This window comes from Leucopleurus acutus (assembly GCF_964270905.1).
Source record: "Leucopleurus acutus genome assembly, chromosome: 15".
Classification (NCBI taxonomy): Eukaryota; Metazoa; Chordata; class Mammalia; order Artiodactyla; family Delphinidae; genus Leucopleurus; species Leucopleurus acutus.
Window position 1 is genome coordinate 67,187,062 of NC_139157.1, and position 21,447 is coordinate 67,208,508.

Below are 21,447 nucleotides of genomic sequence, written 5' to 3' on the forward strand. Positions count from 1 at the left end.
AATATGAACAGCCCGATCACAAGCACTGAAATTGAAACTGTGATTAAAAATCTTCCAACAAACAAAAGCCCAGGACCAGATGGCTTCACAGGCGAATTCTATCAAACATTTAGAGAAGAGCTAACACCTATCCTTCTCAAACTCTTCCAAAATATAGCAGAGGGAGGAACACTCCCCAACTCATTCTACGAGGCCACCATCACCCTGATACCAAAATCAGACAAGGATGTCACAAAGCAAGAAAACTACAGGCCAATATCACTGATGAACATAGATGCAAAAATGCTCAACAAAATAGTAGCAAACAGAATCCAATAGCACATTAAAAGGATCATACATCATGATCAAGTGGGGTTTATTCCAGGAATGCAAGGATTCTTCAATATATGCAAATCAATCAACGTGATACACCATATTAACAAATTGAAGGAGAAAAACCATATGATCATGTCAATAGATGCAGAGAAATCTTTCAACAAAATTCAACACCCATTTATGATAAAAACCCTGCAGAAAGTAGGCATAGAGGGAACTTTCCTCAACATAATAAAGGCCATATATGACAAACCCACAGCCAACATCGTTCTCAATGGTGAAAAACTGAAAGCATTTCCACTAATATCAGGAAGAAGACAAGGTTGCCCACTCTCACCACTCTTATTCAACATAGTTTGGGAAGTTTTAGCCTCAGCAATCAGAGAAGAAAAGGAAATAAAAGGAATCCAAATCAGTAAAGAAGAAGTAAAGCTGTCACTGTTTGCAGATGACATGATACCATACATAGAGAATCCTAAAGATACTACCAGAAAACTACTAGAGCTAATCAATGAATTTGGTAAAGTAGCAGGATACAAAATTAATGCACAGAAATCTCTGGCATTCCTATACACTGATGATGAAAAATCTGAAAGTGAAATCAAGAAAATACTCCCATTGCAACAAAAAGAATAAAATATCTAGGAATAAACCTACCTAAGGAGACAAAAAACCTGTATGCAGAAAATTATAAGACACTGATGAAAGAAATTAAAAATGATACAGATAGATGGAGAGATATACCATGTTTTTGGATTGGAGGAATCAACATTGTGAAAATGACTCTACTACCCAAAGCAATCTACAGATTACATGCAATCCCTATCAAACTACCACTGGCATTTTTCACAGAACTAGAACAAAAAATTTCACAATTTGTATGGAAACACAAAAGACCCTGAATCGCCAAAGCAATCTTGAGAACGAAAAACAGAGCTGGAGGAATCTGGCTCCCTGACTTCATACTATACTACAAAGCTACAGTAATCAAGACAGTACAGTACTGGCACAAAAACAGAAAGATAGATCAATGGAACAGGATAGAAAGCCCAGAGATAAACCCACGCACCTATGGTCATCTTATCTTTGATAAAGGAGGCAGAAATGTACAGTGGAGAATGGACAGCCTCTTCAATAGTGGTGCTGGGAAAACTGGACAAGTACACGTAAAAGTATGAGATTAGATCACTCCCTAACACCATACACAAAAATAAGCTCAAAATGGATTAAAGACCTAAATGTAAGGCCAGAAACTATCAAACTCTTAGAGGAAAACATAGGCAGGACACTCTATGACGTAAATCACAGCAAGATCCTTTTTGACCCACCTCCTAGAGAAATGGAAATAAAAACAAAAATGAACAAATGGGGCCTAATGAAACTTCAAAGCTTTTGCACAGCAAAGGAAACCATAAACAAGACGAAAAGACAACCCTCAGAATGGGAGAAAGTATTTTCACATGAAGCAACGGACAAAGGATTAATCTCCAAAATTTACAAGCAGCTCATGCAGCTCAATAACAAAAAAACAAACGACCCAATCCAAAAATGGGCAGAAGACCTAAATAGACATTTCTCCAAAGAAGATATACAGACTGCCAACAAACACATGAAAGAATGCTCAACATCATTAATCATTAAACTACATCATTAAACTACATTAAACTACATTAAACTACATCATTAAACTACATTAAACTACATTAAACTACATCATTAAACTACATTAAACTACATTAAACTACATCATTAAACTACATTAAACTACATTAAACTACATCATTAAACTACATTAAACTACATTAAACTACATCATTAAACTACAATGAGATATCATCTCACACCAGTCAGAATGGCCATCATCAAAAAATCTAGAAACAATAAATGCTGGAGAGGGTGTGGAGAAAAGGGAACACTCTTGCACTGCTGGTGGGAATGTGAATTGGTACAGCCACTATGGAGAACAGTACGGAGGATCCTTAAAAAATTAAAAATAGAACTACCATATGAACCAGCAATCCCACTACTGGGCATATACCCTGAGAAAACCATAATTCAAAAAGAGTCATGTACCAAAATGTTCATTGCAGCTTATTTACAATAGCCCGGAGATGGAAACAACCTAAGGTTCCATCATCGGATGAATGGATAAAGAAGATGTGGCACATATATACAATGGAATATTACTCAGCCATAAAAAGAAACGAAATTGAGCTATTTGTAATGAGGTGGATAGACCTAGAGTCTGTCATACAGAGTGAAGTAAGTCAGAAAGAGAGAGACAAATACTGTATGCTAACACATATATATGGAATTAAAAAAAAAAAAGTCATGAAGAACCTAGGGGTAAAACAGGAATAAAGACACAGACCTACTAGAGAATGGACGTGAGGACACGGGGAGGAGGAAGGGTAAGCTGTGACAAAGCGAGAGAGAGGCATGGACATATATACACTACCAAACATAAGGTAGATAGCTAGTGGGAAGCAGCCGCATAGCACAGGGAGATCAGCTTGGTGCTTTGTGACCACCTGGAGGGGTGGGATAGGGAGGGTGGGAGGGAGGGAGACGCAAGAGGGAAGAGATATGGGAACATATGTGTATATATAACGGATTCATTTTGTTGTAAAGCGGAAACTAACACACCATTGTAAAGCAATTATACTCCAATAAAGATGTTAAAAAAAAAAAGATTCCATTTCTGGGAGAGCTAAAACGAATGAAGTTGTCTCCTTTTGGTGATGTGGAGCTTAGCATAAGCAACTCCATTTTGGGCCTCTGTCTTGTTTTTAACAGTAGATAACTCAGACTTAATTGCTATTGTTAATTTATTACTGATATTTTCCAAGTGTGAAAAGTCTGATGAGGTTCACACTATGAATAGTACTACTGATAAGAGAATTTCACTCTTACTGTGCAAAAAACAAAGACCAAAAAAAAAAGCCTCCTTCCCCCTAGCCCTCCCAACCGCAGCCAGATAGATAACGGCACAGGTACAGAGCCCTGAGTTTCCACAGATTCAACCACAGGAAGGAGTGAGGGTGGGGAACCATCCAAATCCAGCCCTCAGCTAAAGCAAATAATAATGGCAAAAAGCTTTAAATAGATCCAGGGAGGAGCTCATTTTCGGGGCATAAGAAGCAGTGCAGCACCTCAGGTATGCCTTGTTTCAGAAATTGCTTTGGTTTGTTTTTACTTCCTTCTATTCTGTTGGAACAGAAAATACAGACCTTTTACGAATGTATTCACCACGTCTGACGATGAACTCATTTAGACCAGCCAAAATAATTGTCCGACAGGGACACAGGACTTCAACCTCAGTTCAGAAAATCCCTGACATCTGACGTAGGAGGATTTATAGGTTTAGTGGAAATTGCTTTTTCTCCTGCCCTCCAGATTACAGACTGTGGGTTGATTTTTTTTTTTTTTGGCATGAGTAAACATCTTTCTAATAATGAACGGAACAATAATGTGTTAAGAGAGAAAAAGAACATCCTTTTCCTTTTTTGCTGTTTCTTGAGAGAACTGTTTGGATTTGGAAACGCATGCTGGCTGTCCAGAACATGAAAGTTGGCCTTTTCCTTTTGTGGTGGCCATGGGCTTTGGCTACTGAAAGCAGAGTGCACTGGCGAAAAAGAGACGTACAGGAGATGTCGAAGAAAGGCAGGTGAGTGGACTTCCCCTGATGGAGAATTTAGGGGAAGAGGGTATGTAAAGCAAGCTTCTGGGTTTGTTGTGGAATCGTTTACAATATATGGTGTTTCCCGTGGATGCCTTTTGCCTTTTTACTCCTTTTCCCTTTGTTTTCCTGCTTCCGCCTACTCCCCCTTTTAGGAAGTTAGAATTATGTTTTCTTTTTAAATGATGCTAGATTTGATACAGTGCTATCATTGCATATTCTTCAATCTCTTAGGAATTGTCCTGGGTAAAAGTAGATACTGGATAAAAGAATATATGCACATTAAAAGAAAATAAGGGCAATTATTTGATGTGTGCATCCTAGGTTGGAGCAAATCTGGGAATTCTCAAATAACCCATGGGACCTCTAATTAGTGAGAATGATTCTGTGAGTTCTAATTATTTCTGCTAGATGTGTAAGTCCCTTTTAACATCTTTTAAAAGAGAAGAAAGCAGCTGTCTTCAAGCTGTGTGGCTAGGAGGATCGTTAGGTTGTCCCCACCAGTAGTGAATCGGGAGGAGGCAGGGATGGACCTGCCTGAGGACCAGCCGCTGCTGGTTACCAGCACGGTACGCGTCACCCTGGCCATACCAGCCTGCGGAGGGAGCTTGGACAGAGCCAGACCGATCCTTCAGCATCGGTCTCACCTGGGCAGCTCTGTGACAGAGCTGGTAATGGAATACCTGCATACCTGCTTGTCCGATATGCATCAATAAAATAGTACATTTGGAGATCCCCCAATCCAACTCTCTCTCTTTCACTGAGGAAGAGATGGAGGCAGGAAGGGCACTGATTCTTGGTTCTTTATCAGCCTGAGTCCAAATTGAGCTTCAGCTTTCTTCATCTCTGAACGTAACATGAATAGAGGTCATAAAAAAGCAATTAGTATGGAAGGAAGTCCAGCTTTCTGGAGTTTGGGGCTAGTGGTTGGGCTGGGTGTCTTGTTCCTCAGTGCCCAGCTCTGTGTTTGAGAGAGCCTTCCACACATGGGATCCGGAACAGCCAGCTCTGGCTCACAGCGCTTGTTTCAAGCTGTTTTAGCAACATCACAAAGCTAGGAGCTGAAATATCCAGTGGTCATGGTGAGCCTGGGACACAGACAGAAACTGCTGTGCACAAGCCATATGTCCTGTTACAGTCAAGAGTCAGAAGCTGCTGGGCAAACGGTGGAATCAGTGGAGCGGTGCTGCCATAGAGATGCTCTGAACCAAATGTGCTCTCGAGGATTAAAAACAACAACAGCAACAAATCCTATGGGTTGTCGCCAAAAACTTCTCAGCCTCTCTCCCAAGCCAGAGCTAGAGGGGGAGCTATTAGTAAATACCACTGAGGAAGAGAAGTCTAGAGAGTGAAATAGATTTTCTTTTAAAAATTACTTAAAAGAACTTTCACTTTTTTAAAATTATGAAAGCCATATATGACCAATATTTTAAAAACCATAGGAACAAAAATTTTTTCAACACACAGAAATCACCCATAATCCCCAAACCTAGAAGTAACCTTGTTAACATTTTTGTGTATTTTCTTCCAGTCTTTTTTTTCTCTAAGCATATATTGAATATTTACTAGCCTGGGATTATTCTATGCATATAATTTTGTAACCTCATTGTATTTAATACAATGATTTTGTTTACTTATTTGAAGTCTATAGAATTATCGTTTGAATGCCCACACTATAATGCATAATAGTGTATAATTACCACCATTTAAGCATCTTCCTCTATTTGTGGATATTTAATTGCTTCCTCTTTGTTATTATAAATATTCTGTATGAATATTATAAATATTCTGTATAAATATTCTGTACCGTTTGAATGCCCACACTATAATGCATAATAGTGTATAATTACCAACATTTAAGCATCTTCCTCTATTTGTGGACATTTAATTGCTTCCTCTTTGTTATTATAAATATTCTGTATGAATATCTTTGTACATAAGGGTAGTTGCCTACATACACGATTATTTAATTAGGATAGACTCCTGGAAGTGTACTGGGTCGAATGGCAGAAGAACATTTAAAGCTCCAATATAACTGGCAGAATTGCTTTCCAGAATGGTGAACCCAGCCAGGTTTTTGTTTTTATGTAGCCTCAACTTTTAAAGGCTCACTTAATTTCAGCCAGACTCTAAACTCATAAGCTGCTGGTAATTTGTATCCAGGCTTCGTTTCATGGGTCATAATAATAACATAGGAAGCAAGGTGAACTCATGCACACAATGGGGGTGAGGCAAGTAAGGTGGCTACGATGCAAACTTAAAGGAGGCCCTTGCACGACCTGAGAGGGAGTGCCTCCTTACATTTTGTGCCTTACTTGACTCTCGGTAAAGATCAGAACGCCAGGGCGATGTTTCTAGAATGATTCAATACTTATGGTCTCTCCCTCCTCCCTGGAAGAATGAAGATCTAGGGACTTCCCTGGCGGTCCAGTGGTTAAGACTCCGTGCTCCCAATGTAGGGGGGCACGGGTTTGATCCCTGGTTGGGGAACTAAGATGCTGCAGGCCACACTGTGTGGCCAGAAAAAGAAAAAGAATAAAGATCTAGCCTTTCTATACCACAGGCCCCTGGACAAATGCTGGCTCAAGCTCTAGGAGGGTAAACTGATAACATCAGAAACAAAGTACCATTATCATATTGCTTTGTCTTGCTAAAGAATTCATATTTACTCTGAAGGTAGAGAGGATCTAATAGTTTCAGCTGATTTCCATTTTGGAGAGATGACACTGGTGGCAGGATGGCAGGAGGATGGGAAAAGTGCTACGGGGGGACAGAGAAAGTCATCCAGTGTGTCTGCTTTAGACCAGATGAGAGATGGTGAGAGCCGGAACCAGGATATGAGTAGGATGAAATGAACAGGGATGGGGAAGATGGATGAGAGCTTTAAGGAGGTAGAATTGTCAGGATTAGACTGGGTGAAAGTCTAGCAGGTATTGGGATGGTATAACTGGGTAGAGGGTGGTACCAGGGAAGGGAGAGCAGGAAGAGAAGCACGTTTAGGGGAAAAGATGATGATTTTTAGTATGAGCATGTGGACCTGGATGTGCCTGCAAGATACCAGGAGATGGTTGTCCAGTTGACAGGAAGGCCTACAGGTCCGCAGCTCGGGAGGGAATTCGGGCCTGGAGATGTAGTTGTAAAGAGAGTCCTCCTAGGGCTTCCCTGGTGGCGCAGTGGTTGAGAGTCCGCCTGCTGATGCAGGGGACACGGGTTCGTGCCCCGGTCCGGAAGGATCCCACATGCCGCGGAGCGGCTGGGCGCGTGAGCCATGGCCGCTGAGCCTGCGCGTCCGGAGCCTGTGCTCCGCAACGTGAGAGGCCACAACAGTGGCCCGTGTACCGCAAAAAAAAAAAAAGTCCTCCTAGGTGGTGGTGGATGAGGTGACCCAAAGACAGTGTGTAGCATAAAATAAGAGCAGGACAAAGGACAGAGCCTTGGGGACAGACAACATTTAAGGAGAGGTTGGAGGAAGAGGACTCGGTGAAGGAAGCTGAAAACGAGGGACCAGAGAAGTAGATGTAGCGCTGGAATGGAGAGGTATCAAGGAGGCGAAGGGAGCACCTTTGGGACAGTTATCAGTTGCTTGTTACAGGGCAGGCACTGCCCTGGGCAACGGGTGCCTCGCCAATGACTGAATCAGATACAGTCTCTGCCTGCAAGAGGCTTACAGACCAGAGAAGTGTTCCAGTGCTGTGTCAAGGGTTTCCAGGAGGGAGCGATCAACAGGGTCAGATCCCACCAGAGTAAAAATCAGTTAGGTAGAGGGCCAAGATGTGAGCGGGCCAAGAGATACGGTATGAAGAGCCATTAACAACCTCAGCAAGAAGAGACGGGTGGTGGTGTGTTAAGAAGAGAAAACGGAGTGAATGTGGTTCACTCTTAACAAGAAACCTGGCTGTGAACTGGGAGACTGAGACTAGAGAAGGCGAGAGGGAGAGACAGGCAAGAGCTTCCAGGCAAGGGGAGATGAGCGGGTGCAGGTGATGAAGGGCAGAGGCCGGGAGGGAGGCAGTGATCACGCACGAGGCACTGCTGTCACATCCTGTCCTGAGAAAGCGCAAGCCTCTGGCTTATGGACAGCATCTCTCTGATTGCCCTAAACACCGTGGAATGTGATTTCCTCTTAAGTTACTAGTGTTCTCTCTGCATCTCGTCCCTTCATTCTCCAGAGAGTTTGCTGGAACTTTGAGTCTCCACTTTGTGCCTCTCTCTCATCTGGTATGAGCTGCCCCTCATACTGATGGCTTCCTGCGCCTCTGCTGGGCTGCTCCCATGCTTATGACACCCGTCTCTTCCCACTTCCTCTGGCTCAAGTCTTTTCCTCCCCTAATATTTAGCACAGATGTCACCTTCTCTGAGGAGCCTTCCTTGGCCCTCCCCTACCCCTGCCTCTCAAGTCTCAGGTAACTTTCTTCTGAAATTCCACGGCCCCTGATCGGTCCTATCTCAGAGGACTAATCATTCAGCATTATCACTTTTCTTCATCTGTCTCAGCTTCTAGACTGTGAGCCCCTTGCAGGCTGTCTGCTCAGGTAGCCATAACAAAACACCACAGCCTGGGTGGCTTAAACAACAGACATTCATTTTCTCATAGTCCTGGAGGCTAGAAGGCCATGACCAAGGTGCTGGCAAATTCGATTTCTGGTAGGGATTCTCTTCCTGCCTTGTAGATGCCACCTTCTCACATGGCCTTTCCTTTGTGCTCGTCAATGCGGAGTGGGGTAGTGGGGGAGGATCCAGGTGTCTTTTCCTCTCCTTATGAGGACACCAGTCCTACTGGGTCTGGGGCCCACCCTCATGATCTCATTTAACCTTAAGTACCTCCTTAAAGGCCCTATCTCCAAATACAGTCACACAAAGAGTTAGGGGACTATATGAATTGGGGAGGGGCACAATTCAGTTCAGAACAAGGGCTCAACCAGCACATTTATTCTTGTCTCCCCAGGTTCAAGTACAATATCTGGTAGATAGTAGATGCTCAAGAAATGTTGGGCATGAATAAATGAGTGACTCCTAACCCTTGCTATTCCTGTACTTCACTCACGCATTCCTTCAGTCATTCATTCATTCAACAAATATGTGTTGACCACACTGCCCCAGGCAGTGGAGGCAACGGAGAGGAACGTGGACCTCACTCCTTCCCGTGACGTGCTGACAGTTTAGTGGGGGTGACAGACCTTAATCCAATAATTTTTACAGAACGTCAGAATATCAAAGACTTTAGAAAGCCCCTCCTTTTAAAGATGAGGAGAGAAAGGCCCAGGAAGGTATGGAACTCATGCCACCCCGCGTACCCTCAGAGTTCCGTGTCCCCTGTTTCTCTACTTCCTGTGCCCTCCTATGACCACCATAAAATGAGAACAGGAAGTTCTATTCATGGATGTGAAAGTCGGGTTGAACCATATGAGAATGTTTTGATACTTCAAAAACAGTGGAATATCAGCCATTTCCCGTGGTTCTAGCTAACATTTTCTTGTTTAATCCTTACAGTGACCCCCTAAGGTTAGTATTATTTCCCCATTTTATGGGAAACTGGGAAACAGAAAGATCAAGGAACCCACCCAAGGTTAACAGCTAGTTGGTGGCCACCCTGGGATTCAAACTGAAGTCTGAATGGTGCCAAATCAGTGACCCTTCCAATACCACGAGCAGCCTCGTTAAAGAAATCTAACTTCCAACAAGTGATTGTAACTTGTGATTTCTGTGACATTGGGATCTGTGACCTCCTGTTCTAGGCCTGGTCTCCTCCTCATTCCTTGGGTGAGCGGGCGGGAGGTCACTAGGCTGAGAAGTCACCCAGCAACTTCTCATTCCCAAACGCATCACAGGCTCCTTGATGTACATACGCTTTGTTTTGTTTTGTTTAACAGCTGGTGTATTTAATTAGTGATGGGAATTCCACTTATAAGACATTTATTGCAAGTCTAAAATGTTCAAAGCCATATACGTACATTGTGAGTAGGATATGATCACTAAACAAAGGTTGCTCATAAAGCAGGTGGTGTTGGTATTAGGGACAGATATTGATCTACAAGTTAGAAAGTAGAATGTTCTATAACGTATGGGAAAAATACAACCTGAGAATTCTGATAAAGAGAATAGGTGGGGAAAATTCAGAGCTTTAAACTAAAAAAAAAAAAAGTAATGCAGTGTCTTCGAATGGGAAGGCATAGAGAATTTATGTTCAGACATACGAACAAGGAAAAAGGGATGATCTAGGTCGAGATTTTACCTGAAAAGCAGGTGGGCAAACATGCTCCTACTGTGCCCTGTTGCCTCCCTGGGTGGGCCACAGCAGGCCAGGTCTGCGAGTTGAGGACCCATCAGCTTGGTGGGAACCTGGGTCTGTCATGGTGGCGAGAAGAAGGCTTGATCAGAGGAACCCAAGATAACACAGAAGCCACATCCAAGCTGGGCTGGTACCACCCACACCAGACACAGCCTTCTGGGTCCAGGTGACTCAGGTCTGCCACGGGTATGCAGACTTCAGGTGTCAAGGAATATTCACACTCTGGATTAGTCAGGGTTCTCCAGAGAAGTAGAACCAATAGGATATATATAATACCTATTTCTCTCTCTCTCTCTCTCTATCTTACCCACACATATGTGTATTGTGTAACATATATATAGTGTAATATGTGTGTGTGTGGTGTGTGTATGGAGAGACAGGGGGAGGAGGATTTATTTAAAGAATTGGTTCACATGATTATGTGGGCCACCAAGTCTGAAATTTATGGGGCAGGCAGGCTGGAAATTCCAGAGGGAATTGATGTTACAGCTCTAATCTGAAGGTAGTCTGGGCTTCCCTGGTGGCGCAGTGGTTGAGAGTCTGCCTGCCGATGCAGGGGACATGGGTTCGTGACCCTATCTGGGAAGATCCCACAAGCCGCGGAGCGGCTGGGCCCGTGCTGAGCCTGCACGTCCGGAGCCTGTGCTCCGCAACGGGAGAGGCCACAGCAGTGAGAGGCCCGCGTACCGCAAAAAAAAAAAAATAAATAAATAAATAAAATTAAGGTAGTCTGCAGGGAGAATTCCCTCTTCCTCAGAGGACCTTAGGAGAAAAGACTGAGTTGATTAGGTGAGACCTACCCACATTATGAAGGGTAGTCTGTTTTATTTAAAGGCTACTGATTTAAATGTTAATTACATCTTAAGAATAGCTTCACAGCAACATCTAGGCTGGCATTTAACTAAAAACTGGTACCATAGCCTAACCAAGTTGACACCGAAAATTACCTATCACACCTTCTTAGAGTCAGTGGTTTGACAAAGAGATTGTTGGTTACCCCAAAATCCACTTAGTGAGGAATCAAAGGAAATAAACTATTTGTACTTGAGGGAAAATACACAATACTGACTCATGATGTGGACGAATGCACAGCCTCTATAGCAATTCAAGAAGTGCAATGTAAATAACATTATGATAACATAAATAAATACAATAAATACAAATTAAATGCACACACACACACCCCATGCTGGCGGGTCCGGGGGAACACAAAACCGTCTTTGTGGGGCCTTGACAGTGGACTGACCCTTTCCACATCACTGTCTGCCAATAGGACTAGAGTTGTAAAGTACCTCTAACGTCTGAGGGATGATGCTTCTGGAACAGATTTGAAAGGTCTCAAAGCTGCCCTGTGGCCCAGTCCCTTATTTCATGGCAGAGGAAACAGAGTTGGAGAGAGGAGGAACGTGCCGTGTTCCCTCATCAGTCAGAAAAGCCGGGGCTCCCGGCAGTGTGCCAGCCCCCTAACTGCCCAGTGCCCTCCGTGTCACGACAGGTCATTGCCTCAAAGACCTGTGCAGAAGAGCAGGGTGTGCAAATGTCACAGCAGCATCACTTGGGTGGAAAACCAAGACACTAGCCCATGTTCAACCCTAGCTCAGCGGCAGAGGGAGCGCAGCTGGTCTGGCATGGGCCTCCTCTCCCTTCTGCTGTCCAACCAGCTTGGCCACACCGAGCAAGTCCCATCTCATGGCCTTTGTCCCTGCTGTGCCTCTGCCTGGACCACTCTTTTCCAGAATCGGCAGGTCGTTCTCTCACCTCCCTCAGGCCTCTGCTAGGTTGTCACCCTCTCAGGGATGTGTTCCCTGGCCACCGATATAAAACACCCCCCCCAGCGGCCCATTCCCTAACCCCTAACCCTGCTTACCATCACAGCCCCGAATTTTGTTCCCATAAGGTAAGATGGAGCCCTGGATGTGTGTCCGTGAGGATTTCCTTCGAAGTTTTGGCTTGGGCACGAACAGTTACGGGCAACCCCAAGAATCCATCACCAAAGCTCCCAAGCCAGAGGGACCAAGTCAGGCTCAAACTGAAAGAGTGCCTGGCTTTGGGACCTGCCACTGCCACGTTCTCACACCGTGACTTTGGACTAGTTGCTGGATATCTTCAAGTCTGCTCCTTCCATAGAGCGGAGTCAATTATGTCTGTCACCTCAGGGTTATTGTAAGGATCGTGTGGGCCAATGCATGTCAAAGAACTTTGACTGTAAAGCTCGAAAACCCATAAAGATGCTGGGCCTCATTTATGCAGTCCTATGGCGGACACAGATCAGAAAGGCCAGTGCAGACCCTCATCCACCAGGAGGCCCGTAGAGGTGCCTTTGCTTTGAGGACAGTTATACTCCACACATCACCCAGTGATACTCCCTGATTTGCCAACATGGGGGTCCTGCCCAGGGGAAGGAGACCACTTCAGGGTGTCTTGCCCTGTCTGAACTCACACTGAACTCACGTGCTATTGACATGATGGGACCCAATAATGTTCCTAAGTCGTCTGTGTAATCAAAGTTCTAGAACATGGCCAGGAATCAACCTGGAGCTTAACCTCAGCAGTTTCCACGATATTCTTTTTTTCTTCATTGTGAATCTCAAGAAAGTGGCTTTCCATTTCCAGTTTTCTGGCTTCTCTCCTAGTTTCCAGGTTTTCTCTGCTGCAGGATCCTTAAGTTTCTGGAGCTGTAATTCATCTGGGTCTATAGGCTTGAGTTCCTTTTAAAAAGCTAGAGCAGTTGTTCTCTATGTTGGCTGAGGAGGTCTGAAAGCTGTTGATGGCTGGGTCCCACCCTTGGTCTGGGGTGTGGCCTGGGAGTTTTTAAGTCTCTCAAGTGAACCCAATGTGTGATCAAGGCTGAGAAACACTGAGTGAGATTATCTCAGGTTATCATTTTCACCACGCTGGTCAGCTGCTAATTCTTTTCACTCTTTCCTTCCCAATTTGAAGACCATTCTCTTTGATGGAGAGTAGCAAAGTAAAATTGGATTCTGTTAGCAGAATTACTGTCTTATTGTAATTGTTCACATTGCTCCATCTTTTCCAAGCAGTACTTCCTTCTACTGACTGTCCTGGTTCAGAATCCAACTTTAAAGAATTCTGCTTGTCTTTAGCACCTTTTTTGAGCCTTGCCTCGTTTACACCTTGGTCTTCTTGCCATATTGCTTATGGACCCATTCATCTCTTTGGAATACACCTGTGGGTTTGTGTTTCTCCTTCCATATTTTGTATATATCTTAGTAAAGTCTGAGCTCTGCAAACCGTTAGGAGCTGGGGCCACAGAGATGTATGAGATAGAGTCCCTCCGACATAGAGTGCACAGGGAAGTGGGTGGGCTGATCAGAAAGCCCCCGCTGTGCAGGATGGAGCACATTCTGATGAAGGTATTGACTTCAGTGGGAAGGAGGGAAGCCCAGGAATTCTTCCCGGAGGAGGTGATATTGATCTGGGTGTGCAAGGCATCGTCTGGGTAAGAAAGTGTACGAAGACTAGTGGAAAGGACCTTCCAGATAGATGGGACAGCAGGAGCAAAGGCATAGGGCATGGGGGGTATAACTGGCAGCTGCAAGAAGAGGGGGGCAGAGAGGGAGCTGCGGCTGGGGAGGTGGGCAGGAGGCTTATTATAGGCCTTGTATGCCTAAGTTGTATAGATTTCACTTTGAGGGTGAAGGGTTTTAAGAGGGGAAGTGGCATGACTGTGATTCCCATACCATGCTGTTGGTGTGATGGTTGGATTAGAGTAGGGTGAGACCAGAGGCGAGGAAGTCTTCTGCCTCCCATGGGAGAGATGATGGGCAGAGGGGGTGGGAAAGGAGAGGCCAGGATATGGAGAGAGGCCATGAGGGGGAAGCTCATCCAGGACTGGCTGAGCGCCTGGGGTGGGCGAGGCTGGCCGAGCCAGGAGGGCAGCCCTATGAACAGATACACCTCCAAGCAGTGCAGCTAGGGCTGCACATGCCCCACTGCTCTCCACAGCCCTGGATGGGGGTGTGAAGGAGGATGACATCCAGGTGATTTGCACCCCACATTCAGGATTTCTCTCCTTGGCTATTCATATGCCAAGAAAGCAAGAACATTTCAGTAGCAGGTTCTTTCTTTCTTCTTTTTTTTTGTTTGGATTTTTAAAAAAATTGAAGTGTAGTTGAGGTACAATATTACATAAGTTACAGGTGTACAGTATAGTGGTTCACAATTTTTAAAGGTTATACCCAATTTATAGTTATTATAAAATATTGGCTGTAGTCCCTGTGTTATACAATATATCCTTGTAGTTTATTTATTTTATACGTAGTAGTTTGTACATCTTAATCCCCTACCCCTATCTTTCCCCTCCTCCCTTCCCTCTCCCCTCTGGTAACCACTAGTTTGTTCTCTATATCTGTGAGTCTGTTTCTTTTTTGTTATATTTAGTAGTTTGTTTTATTTTTTAGATTCCACATATAAGTGATATACAGTATTTTTCTTTCTCTGTCTGACTTATTTTACTAAGTATAATGCTCTCCAAGTCCATCCATGTCACTGCAAATGGCCTTATTTCATTCTTTCTTTATGGCTGAGTAATATTCTGTTGTATATATAGACCACATCTTCTTTATCCATTCATCTGTTGATAGACACTTAGGTTGCTTCCATATCTTAGCAACTGTAAATAATGCTGCTATGAACAATGGGGTGCATGTATCTTTTTGAATTAATGTTTTTTGTGTTTTTGGATATATGCCCAGGGGTGGAATGGCTGGGTCATATGGTTCATTAGCTAGTTCTTGCTTTCTTGTCAAAATTAAGTTCTCTACCTTCAGAGGTGAAATAATCAGCAAAGTGAAGTATAACTTATCAAGTGCTCTGCTATTGGCTGAATGAGACTTCCGGCAGATCCCTTGTTTCTCACACTCCCCCATCCCTGTTTTATCTAACCTCTGGGAGATGTTCTGAGAAAACATCATCCACTTACAAACTGATGAGGACAGCACAGCAAGGAAACATCAAGAAGAAGAACTATAGGTCAGAACTTTTCCTTTTCTCCAAGAGGATAGAAAAAAGATATCAATAGATGTTCAAAAAAACGTACACCTGCTGTTCATTCTAAAAAGCTGTCTCAAATGTCATCCTGTATCATCATAACTTGGGACATGTCAATTCCTTCTTCATAACCTTCCAGGGACTCATTCAATAAATGCACTCGTTTAATCAGTGAGTGGCCACCAGTTTTCTGCAAGGTCCACGCTGGCTTCTCTGTGAGGGGAAAGGTAAGGTTGGATGTTCCGCATGTAACCCACATTCCAGGCAATGGGAGCCAGGTCTTCCATCGAGACACTGTGGCCAACCTAGCCTCTCACCCTTGGAACCAGAGCCTCTGGATTTGCCTCCTGGCTCCTTCACTTTTACGAGTTATTCAAACCCTCTGTGTCTTAGTTTCCTCGTGTATAAAATGGGGACAGTGGCAAAGCATACCTCACAGGGTTGTTCTGAACACGAACCCAAGTTAATACATGTAATATAGGTGGCATGCTAACTGGCAGAGCGCTCAGGCAGTGTTAGTTATTCCTATTATCTGATGTGTGTCACACTTCATTTCAAGGTTAATAATCATACTGGTAAAAAGATGCTGATGACAGGAAAAATATTTAAAGATGTATTGTAACTTGAGTTAAAAGCAATATTTGAAGATATATTATAACTTGAGTTAAAAGCACGTTACAGTATTTCTCTCTCAGGAGTGTAAGGATATACTCAGGATGGCACAGGTTATTTCTTAGTGGTTTTCAGCCTCTCCTTTATGTTTAAATCTATTTTTCAAAAAGTTTTAACATGGGCATGTAAACAGAAAAAAATTTATTTTAAAATATTAAACAACAACAATAAAAAAAAAGACTTTAAGAGAGTTCCCTGGAGGTCAAGTGGTTAGGACTTGGGACTTTCACTGCTATGGCCCGGGGTTCAATCCCTGGTCCGGGAACTAAGATCCTGCAAGCCGTGTGGTGAGGCCAAAAAAAAAAAGACTTTAAGTATCCTATTTATCAGTTTTTTCTAAGCTAGAATCTAAGCTTCATGACGGCAAAGGCAGTGACATCTCAGAATTTGACAAACCTCCCTTTAGTCAGTGCCCAGTTCTGTTTCAGCCTGGCCCAAAGCCACAGTAAGACCAGGGCCAAACCTGATTTTCATTCCTACCCCCTCTTTTGGTCCCTCCTGGCTCTCTTTCCTGGTGCCTGTCCAAGGCGCTGATCCCTTCCTTCATTCACGAACATGTGCTGGGAGTCCACAGGGGCCCAGCACTGTGCAAAGTGCTGACGATGAAGAGGACTCTGCCCTTGGTGGCCTGTGATCTCATCCTGCCCCTCCTGACCACCTGCCCGTTGCCCAACAGGCCGCCCTCCCTGTAATCTTAGCCCTTCCCACCCCCTGGGACCTGCCCCCGCACACCTGTCCCTGCTCCACTTTGCCGCGGATGACATAATCCCTATGCATCAGCCCTGACGTGTCCCTGGGCATCAGTCTGGTCCTGACCGAAAACAGCGCCGCACTCAAAAGGGCTTAAGCAATCATTGAACAAAGGGACTGCTCGCAGAGCTGTGCAGAGGGTTCAGGGAAGCACCCAGGCAGGTGGATGCCCCCCAAGCACTAGGAACAGAAGGAAGCCATGATGACCCACAGGCCTGAAGGGTAAATTGTGTTATTGGAGCTTATCGACGATACTGTGATACCTGTAATCACAGAGCAACACAGACATTGCTAGTCCCTGGCATCAAAGCAGAGAGAGAAGGAGGAATAAACACTCTGTGTTTCATCTCCTGCCAGTGCCCATTTGGCCGAATCCCTAAGCCCGGGGGCAAGGATGCCCAAGTGATACAGTCCACCTGGCAATGTGTTCCTCTCCGTACTGACAGCTTCATGGTAGATCCAGGTTAAGAATGCCATCGATTTCAGTGGGGGAGATAGTTTAGGTCAGACCTTTTCAAATCAGGCCTAATGAGTAATTAATCCTCCAATTCCTCTTCCTGTGGGTCCTGTGAAAATGCTCATCAAAAAGCTAAATTAGGGCTTCCCTGGTGGCGCAGTGGTTGAGAGTCTGCCTGCCGATGCAGGGGACACGGGTTCGTGCCCTGGTCCGGGAGGATCCCACATGCCGCGGAGCGGCTGGGTCCGTGAGCCATGGCCGCTGAGCCTGCGCGTCCGGAGCCTGTGCTCCACAACGGGAGAGGCCACAACAGTGAGAGGCCCGCGTACCACCAAAAAAAAAAAAAAAAAAAAAAGCTAAATTAACGCATTGCAGCTTCGTAGTTGGTTTTTTTTTCTTTCACATTTTATTCTGGTTAGATTTGAAGCAAATCTGGAGGGTGAGGGATGCTTTGTTGATTTGACTACCTAGACTCTCTAGAACACTTTTATTTTTAATTTTCATGGTAAGCCTCAAAGACAGAGACCAGGAGCACACAAAGATGCCCTCAAGTAAGGCAGACACTGGCCAGAGGTACACACACACCATCCTAAGGGGGTCTCTTCCCCACACCTCGGCTGCAGTGATTTCAGCAGCACCCCAACCCCTGGCCAAGGGGCGGGAAGCAGAGGGTGGGACAAGAGGAAGGGGGAGCTGGAAAGGAGGAGAAGGGAGGTGGCTCCCGGCTCCAGTGGGAGAGAGAGAGGAGGTGGGCGGCCATGGGGACCCCAGCTTCCTCCATTCCATCCACCAGCAGTGTAGCTCTGCCTGATTCACTAGTCCCAGTTCTTCCCCTGGGCTGCTGCCTTTGCTGCCAGCACAATGATTTCCTTCCTTTAGGAGGAATCTTCCTTATTGGCTCAGAAACGACAATGGCTCCTCCCATTTGCGTTTCCACCTTAGAGTTTGAAAAGCACACGCACGATCTCATTGGCCCCTCACACCCCTGGTCAGGTCACAGAGCTTCACCTCTAATCAGGCGAGAAAACCGAGTCGCAGGGAAATAAGATGCCCATAGGCACAGAGTAGGCAGGTCAGTGGAGGGCAGAGCTCTGTTTTTATGTCTCCCAGACATATATCCCCCCCACCCCAAAGGATAAGGAATTTCTTCAGGAAAGCAGATAGCAAAGGACTTTAAAGGTGGACGGAGCCAGTTATAAGGAAGGAAACTGTGTGTTGAGGATGAAGGCATCAGGGCCGTGGTTCTCAAAGTACTGTCTGCTGACCACCGGTAGAAGCAGCAACTGGGAACTCATTAGAGATGCAGATCCTTAGACCTCAGCACAGACCTACTAAATCAGAAGCTGTGGGGCAAACAGAGGTTCAGGAACCTAGGTTTGAACCAGCCCTCTAGGAGGTGCTGATGCAGGCCAAAGTGTGGGAAATGTGCATTGAAAGGAAGAAGTGTGTGTGTGTGTTACCGGGAGAGCACACACACTGGTGTTGGAACAAGGAGGAACTAGGAGAGCAGTTCATTGTTTCTGTGGGTTTTAGAGATGGTGATGATGGGTAAATGAAGGCCGTGCACTGATTGAAACAGCAAAAGACTGGCAGCAACTCACACGTCCACCAATAGAGGACTGAATGTGTGAGCAATGGTGCATCCGTGCAATGGAACACTGTGCAGTGCGAAACAGGATATGAGGCTTAGCACATTTTGCTATGGGAAAAAAACCAAGTCATATATAAAGAAAGAAAGAAAGAAAAAGTATAAGAGTTTATATAATATGTAAACTTTGTGTATAAAAATAGGAGACCCTTTGTGACAACGTGGATGACAAATACTGTGTGATCTCACTTCTATGTGGGATCTGAAAAAATGAACTTGTAGACACAAGAGAACAGACAGGTGGTTGCCACAGGTGGGGATAGGGTGTGGGTGAAATGGGTGAAGGGGATCAAAAGGTACGAGCTTCCAGTTATAAGATAAATAAGCCCTGAGGAGGTAATGTACAGCATGGTGACATAGTCAGCAATACTGTATTGTATATTTGAAAGCTGCTAAGAGAGTAGCTCAAAGTTTCTCATCATAAGGAAAAAACAAATCTGTGACTATGTAAGGTGATGATGTTAACTAGATTTATTGCAGTGATAATTTTACCGCAAAATATGCATGTATCAAATCATCATGTTGTACACCTAAAACTAAGACAATGTTATGTGTTAATTATATTTCAGTGAAACTGGAAAAAAGTAGGAGATCTAAGAATATATATTTGTATTTACTTGTACCTACAAGATACTCTGGACAGATAGACCAGAAACCAATAAGAGAGGTACCAGAGGATGGGGGAATGGGATGGGTGGAGGCACAGGTAAGAGGCCAACTTTTCACTGTATTTCTGTTTTAAAAAATTGTCAAACCCTGCAAATATAATGCCTATTTAGAAAAAGTGAAAATAAATTAAAATGGCCCTAGATGCTATTCAGAAGCAGAAGCACAAGAAACTGCCTCCCAGGGAGCCAGGATGATTGGCATTTGACCCAAGAGCAAGTCCATGCTCCCTCCACAGGATGGGCCAGCAGAGGCCAAGGGAGCTGGGCTCAGCCCACACCCGCCGCCCCTCTCCTCTAGCTCCAACCTGCCCAAAATGGCCGAGGAACTTTGGGTGAGTTAGACTTATTAGTAAGCCCAGGACCAGCAGTTCTCAGCCTTGGTTACACATTAAAATCATCTGGGAAGCTTTTAAAACCACCAATGTCCAGGCCCCGTTCCCAGACCACCCAAATCAGCACCTCTAAGATGGGGCCTGGATGTTGGTATTTTTAAAGTCCCTCATTCACACTCCTAAACCCCTGTCTTGGACCTTCTGGGTCAGTTCATTTATCCAGAAAGCTGGAGGAAGAGAGGATTTCCATCAGCTTTAAAGAAGAAATAACACATCCCATCAAACTTGTCAAGATCAAGTCTGAATGCAAATGGGTTTTATCTGGCTTAATTAGGTTATGTGATCAACCTGTTTTCTCCCCCTCTGCAGCCCAGTTCTTAAACGCAGCCCTGATATTACCAAATCGCCACTGACAAAGTCAGAACAGCTCCTGAGGATAGATGACCACGATTTCAGCATGAGGCCTGGCTTTGGAGGTATGAAACACGCACTGTGGGGGCTTGTCTTCTTTCTACAGGTCCTTCTGTCTGTCTGTGGGCAGAAGTCAAGCCAAGGGTCCGCTCAACGTTGCTCCCTGCGTTCAAGTCTGCCTTGGTTGTGCTTGGTGAACAAGGCCCCTGAGCCCCCAGCATCATCTGAGGACCTCCCCTGGCCGGCCTGCCCTGGGCTCTGCTGAATGCATTCTTGGGAGGCGGCTGCTGGTTGGTGGCCAGGCCAGCCCAGCCGAGCTGTGCTCGGGCCACTGCTGACAGGGATGGCTCAGCATCGGGGAGCCCAGCAGCTGGCTGCGAGGACGGCAATGGGAAGACAGGGCAGCTGCATCCCAAAGCTGCCTCCTGAAAATGCTCGGAAAGCACGATCTTGGACTAAATTTGTTCTCGTCTGGGAGCTGGCAGACAGAACTCTGGGTCCACATCCAAGGGCAGAGTGCGGTCTGCTGGGTTTAATTAAATGAAAGTAGTTAGAGAAAATAATGATTTAGTGCTGAGGGATGCCAAAGCCCTCTGAAGCTTAGCCTGCAGCTGCCAGGTTTCAGCTTTCTCAGTGTCAAATAGGGTTTTCATCCTTATGGGTTTTTTCCCTGGGGAAAAAAAAATTTTATTTCAGATATCATTCTCATGCCTTTTATTTCTTCCAGTCACCTTTGCCTAAAGAATAAACAGGTTCTGGAAGGGAGTCTCTGTCCAGTCCATAATCAGCTGCTGTTGGATCCAAACCCACCTTTTTACTCTGTGATGATCTAAGTGTGTTCCATGCCTGCCCTACACGCCTGAAAGCAGGGAGGAAAAGAGGCAACAATTTACTTCCCTTATAATACTTTCTTTCTCTTTATGAATATTGTGTTTATGGCCTAGAAACACCCCCCCCCCAAAATCTAATGTTTTCATATCCATCCCAGTGTATCACATCCCCCATGGAAGCTACTCCATCACGTAGCAAAGAAGCAGATCTGTGGGCTTGGCTAATGTTTTGAATATGACTTTGGGCACTGATTTACCAAGCAATGCCTTTCTTATGGCCAGAGACATTGGCTTCCAAGATGAAAGAGGGTACAAAACCAGGAGGTAAATATAAAAATATAAAATGTGTGACCTCATGCTGAGGAATAACTCCTTAGATGGGACCT

General features: G+C 44.8%; 1 protein-coding gene across 2 annotated transcripts in view; it reads left to right on the top strand.

Annotated features, from left to right (window-relative positions):
* The first annotated feature begins 3,637 nt into the window (after positions 1-3,637).
* GABRR1 (gamma-aminobutyric acid type A receptor subunit rho1) overlaps positions 3,638-21,447 on the top strand; it is a 32,227-nt gene continuing 14,417 nt past the window's right edge. The window contains exons 1-3 of one of the 2 annotated variants that reach the window (XM_082855265.1): positions 3,638-3,982; positions 17,679-17,723; positions 20,190-20,296. In XM_082855265.1, coding sequence (XP_082711391.1) covers positions 3,861-3,982; positions 17,679-17,723; positions 20,190-20,296 — 274 coding nt within the window. In that variant the 5' untranslated portion in view covers positions 3,638-3,860. The remainder of the gene's footprint in view (positions 3,983-17,678; positions 17,724-20,189; positions 20,297-21,447) is intronic. The other variant, XM_082855266.1, reaches the window with a different exon arrangement.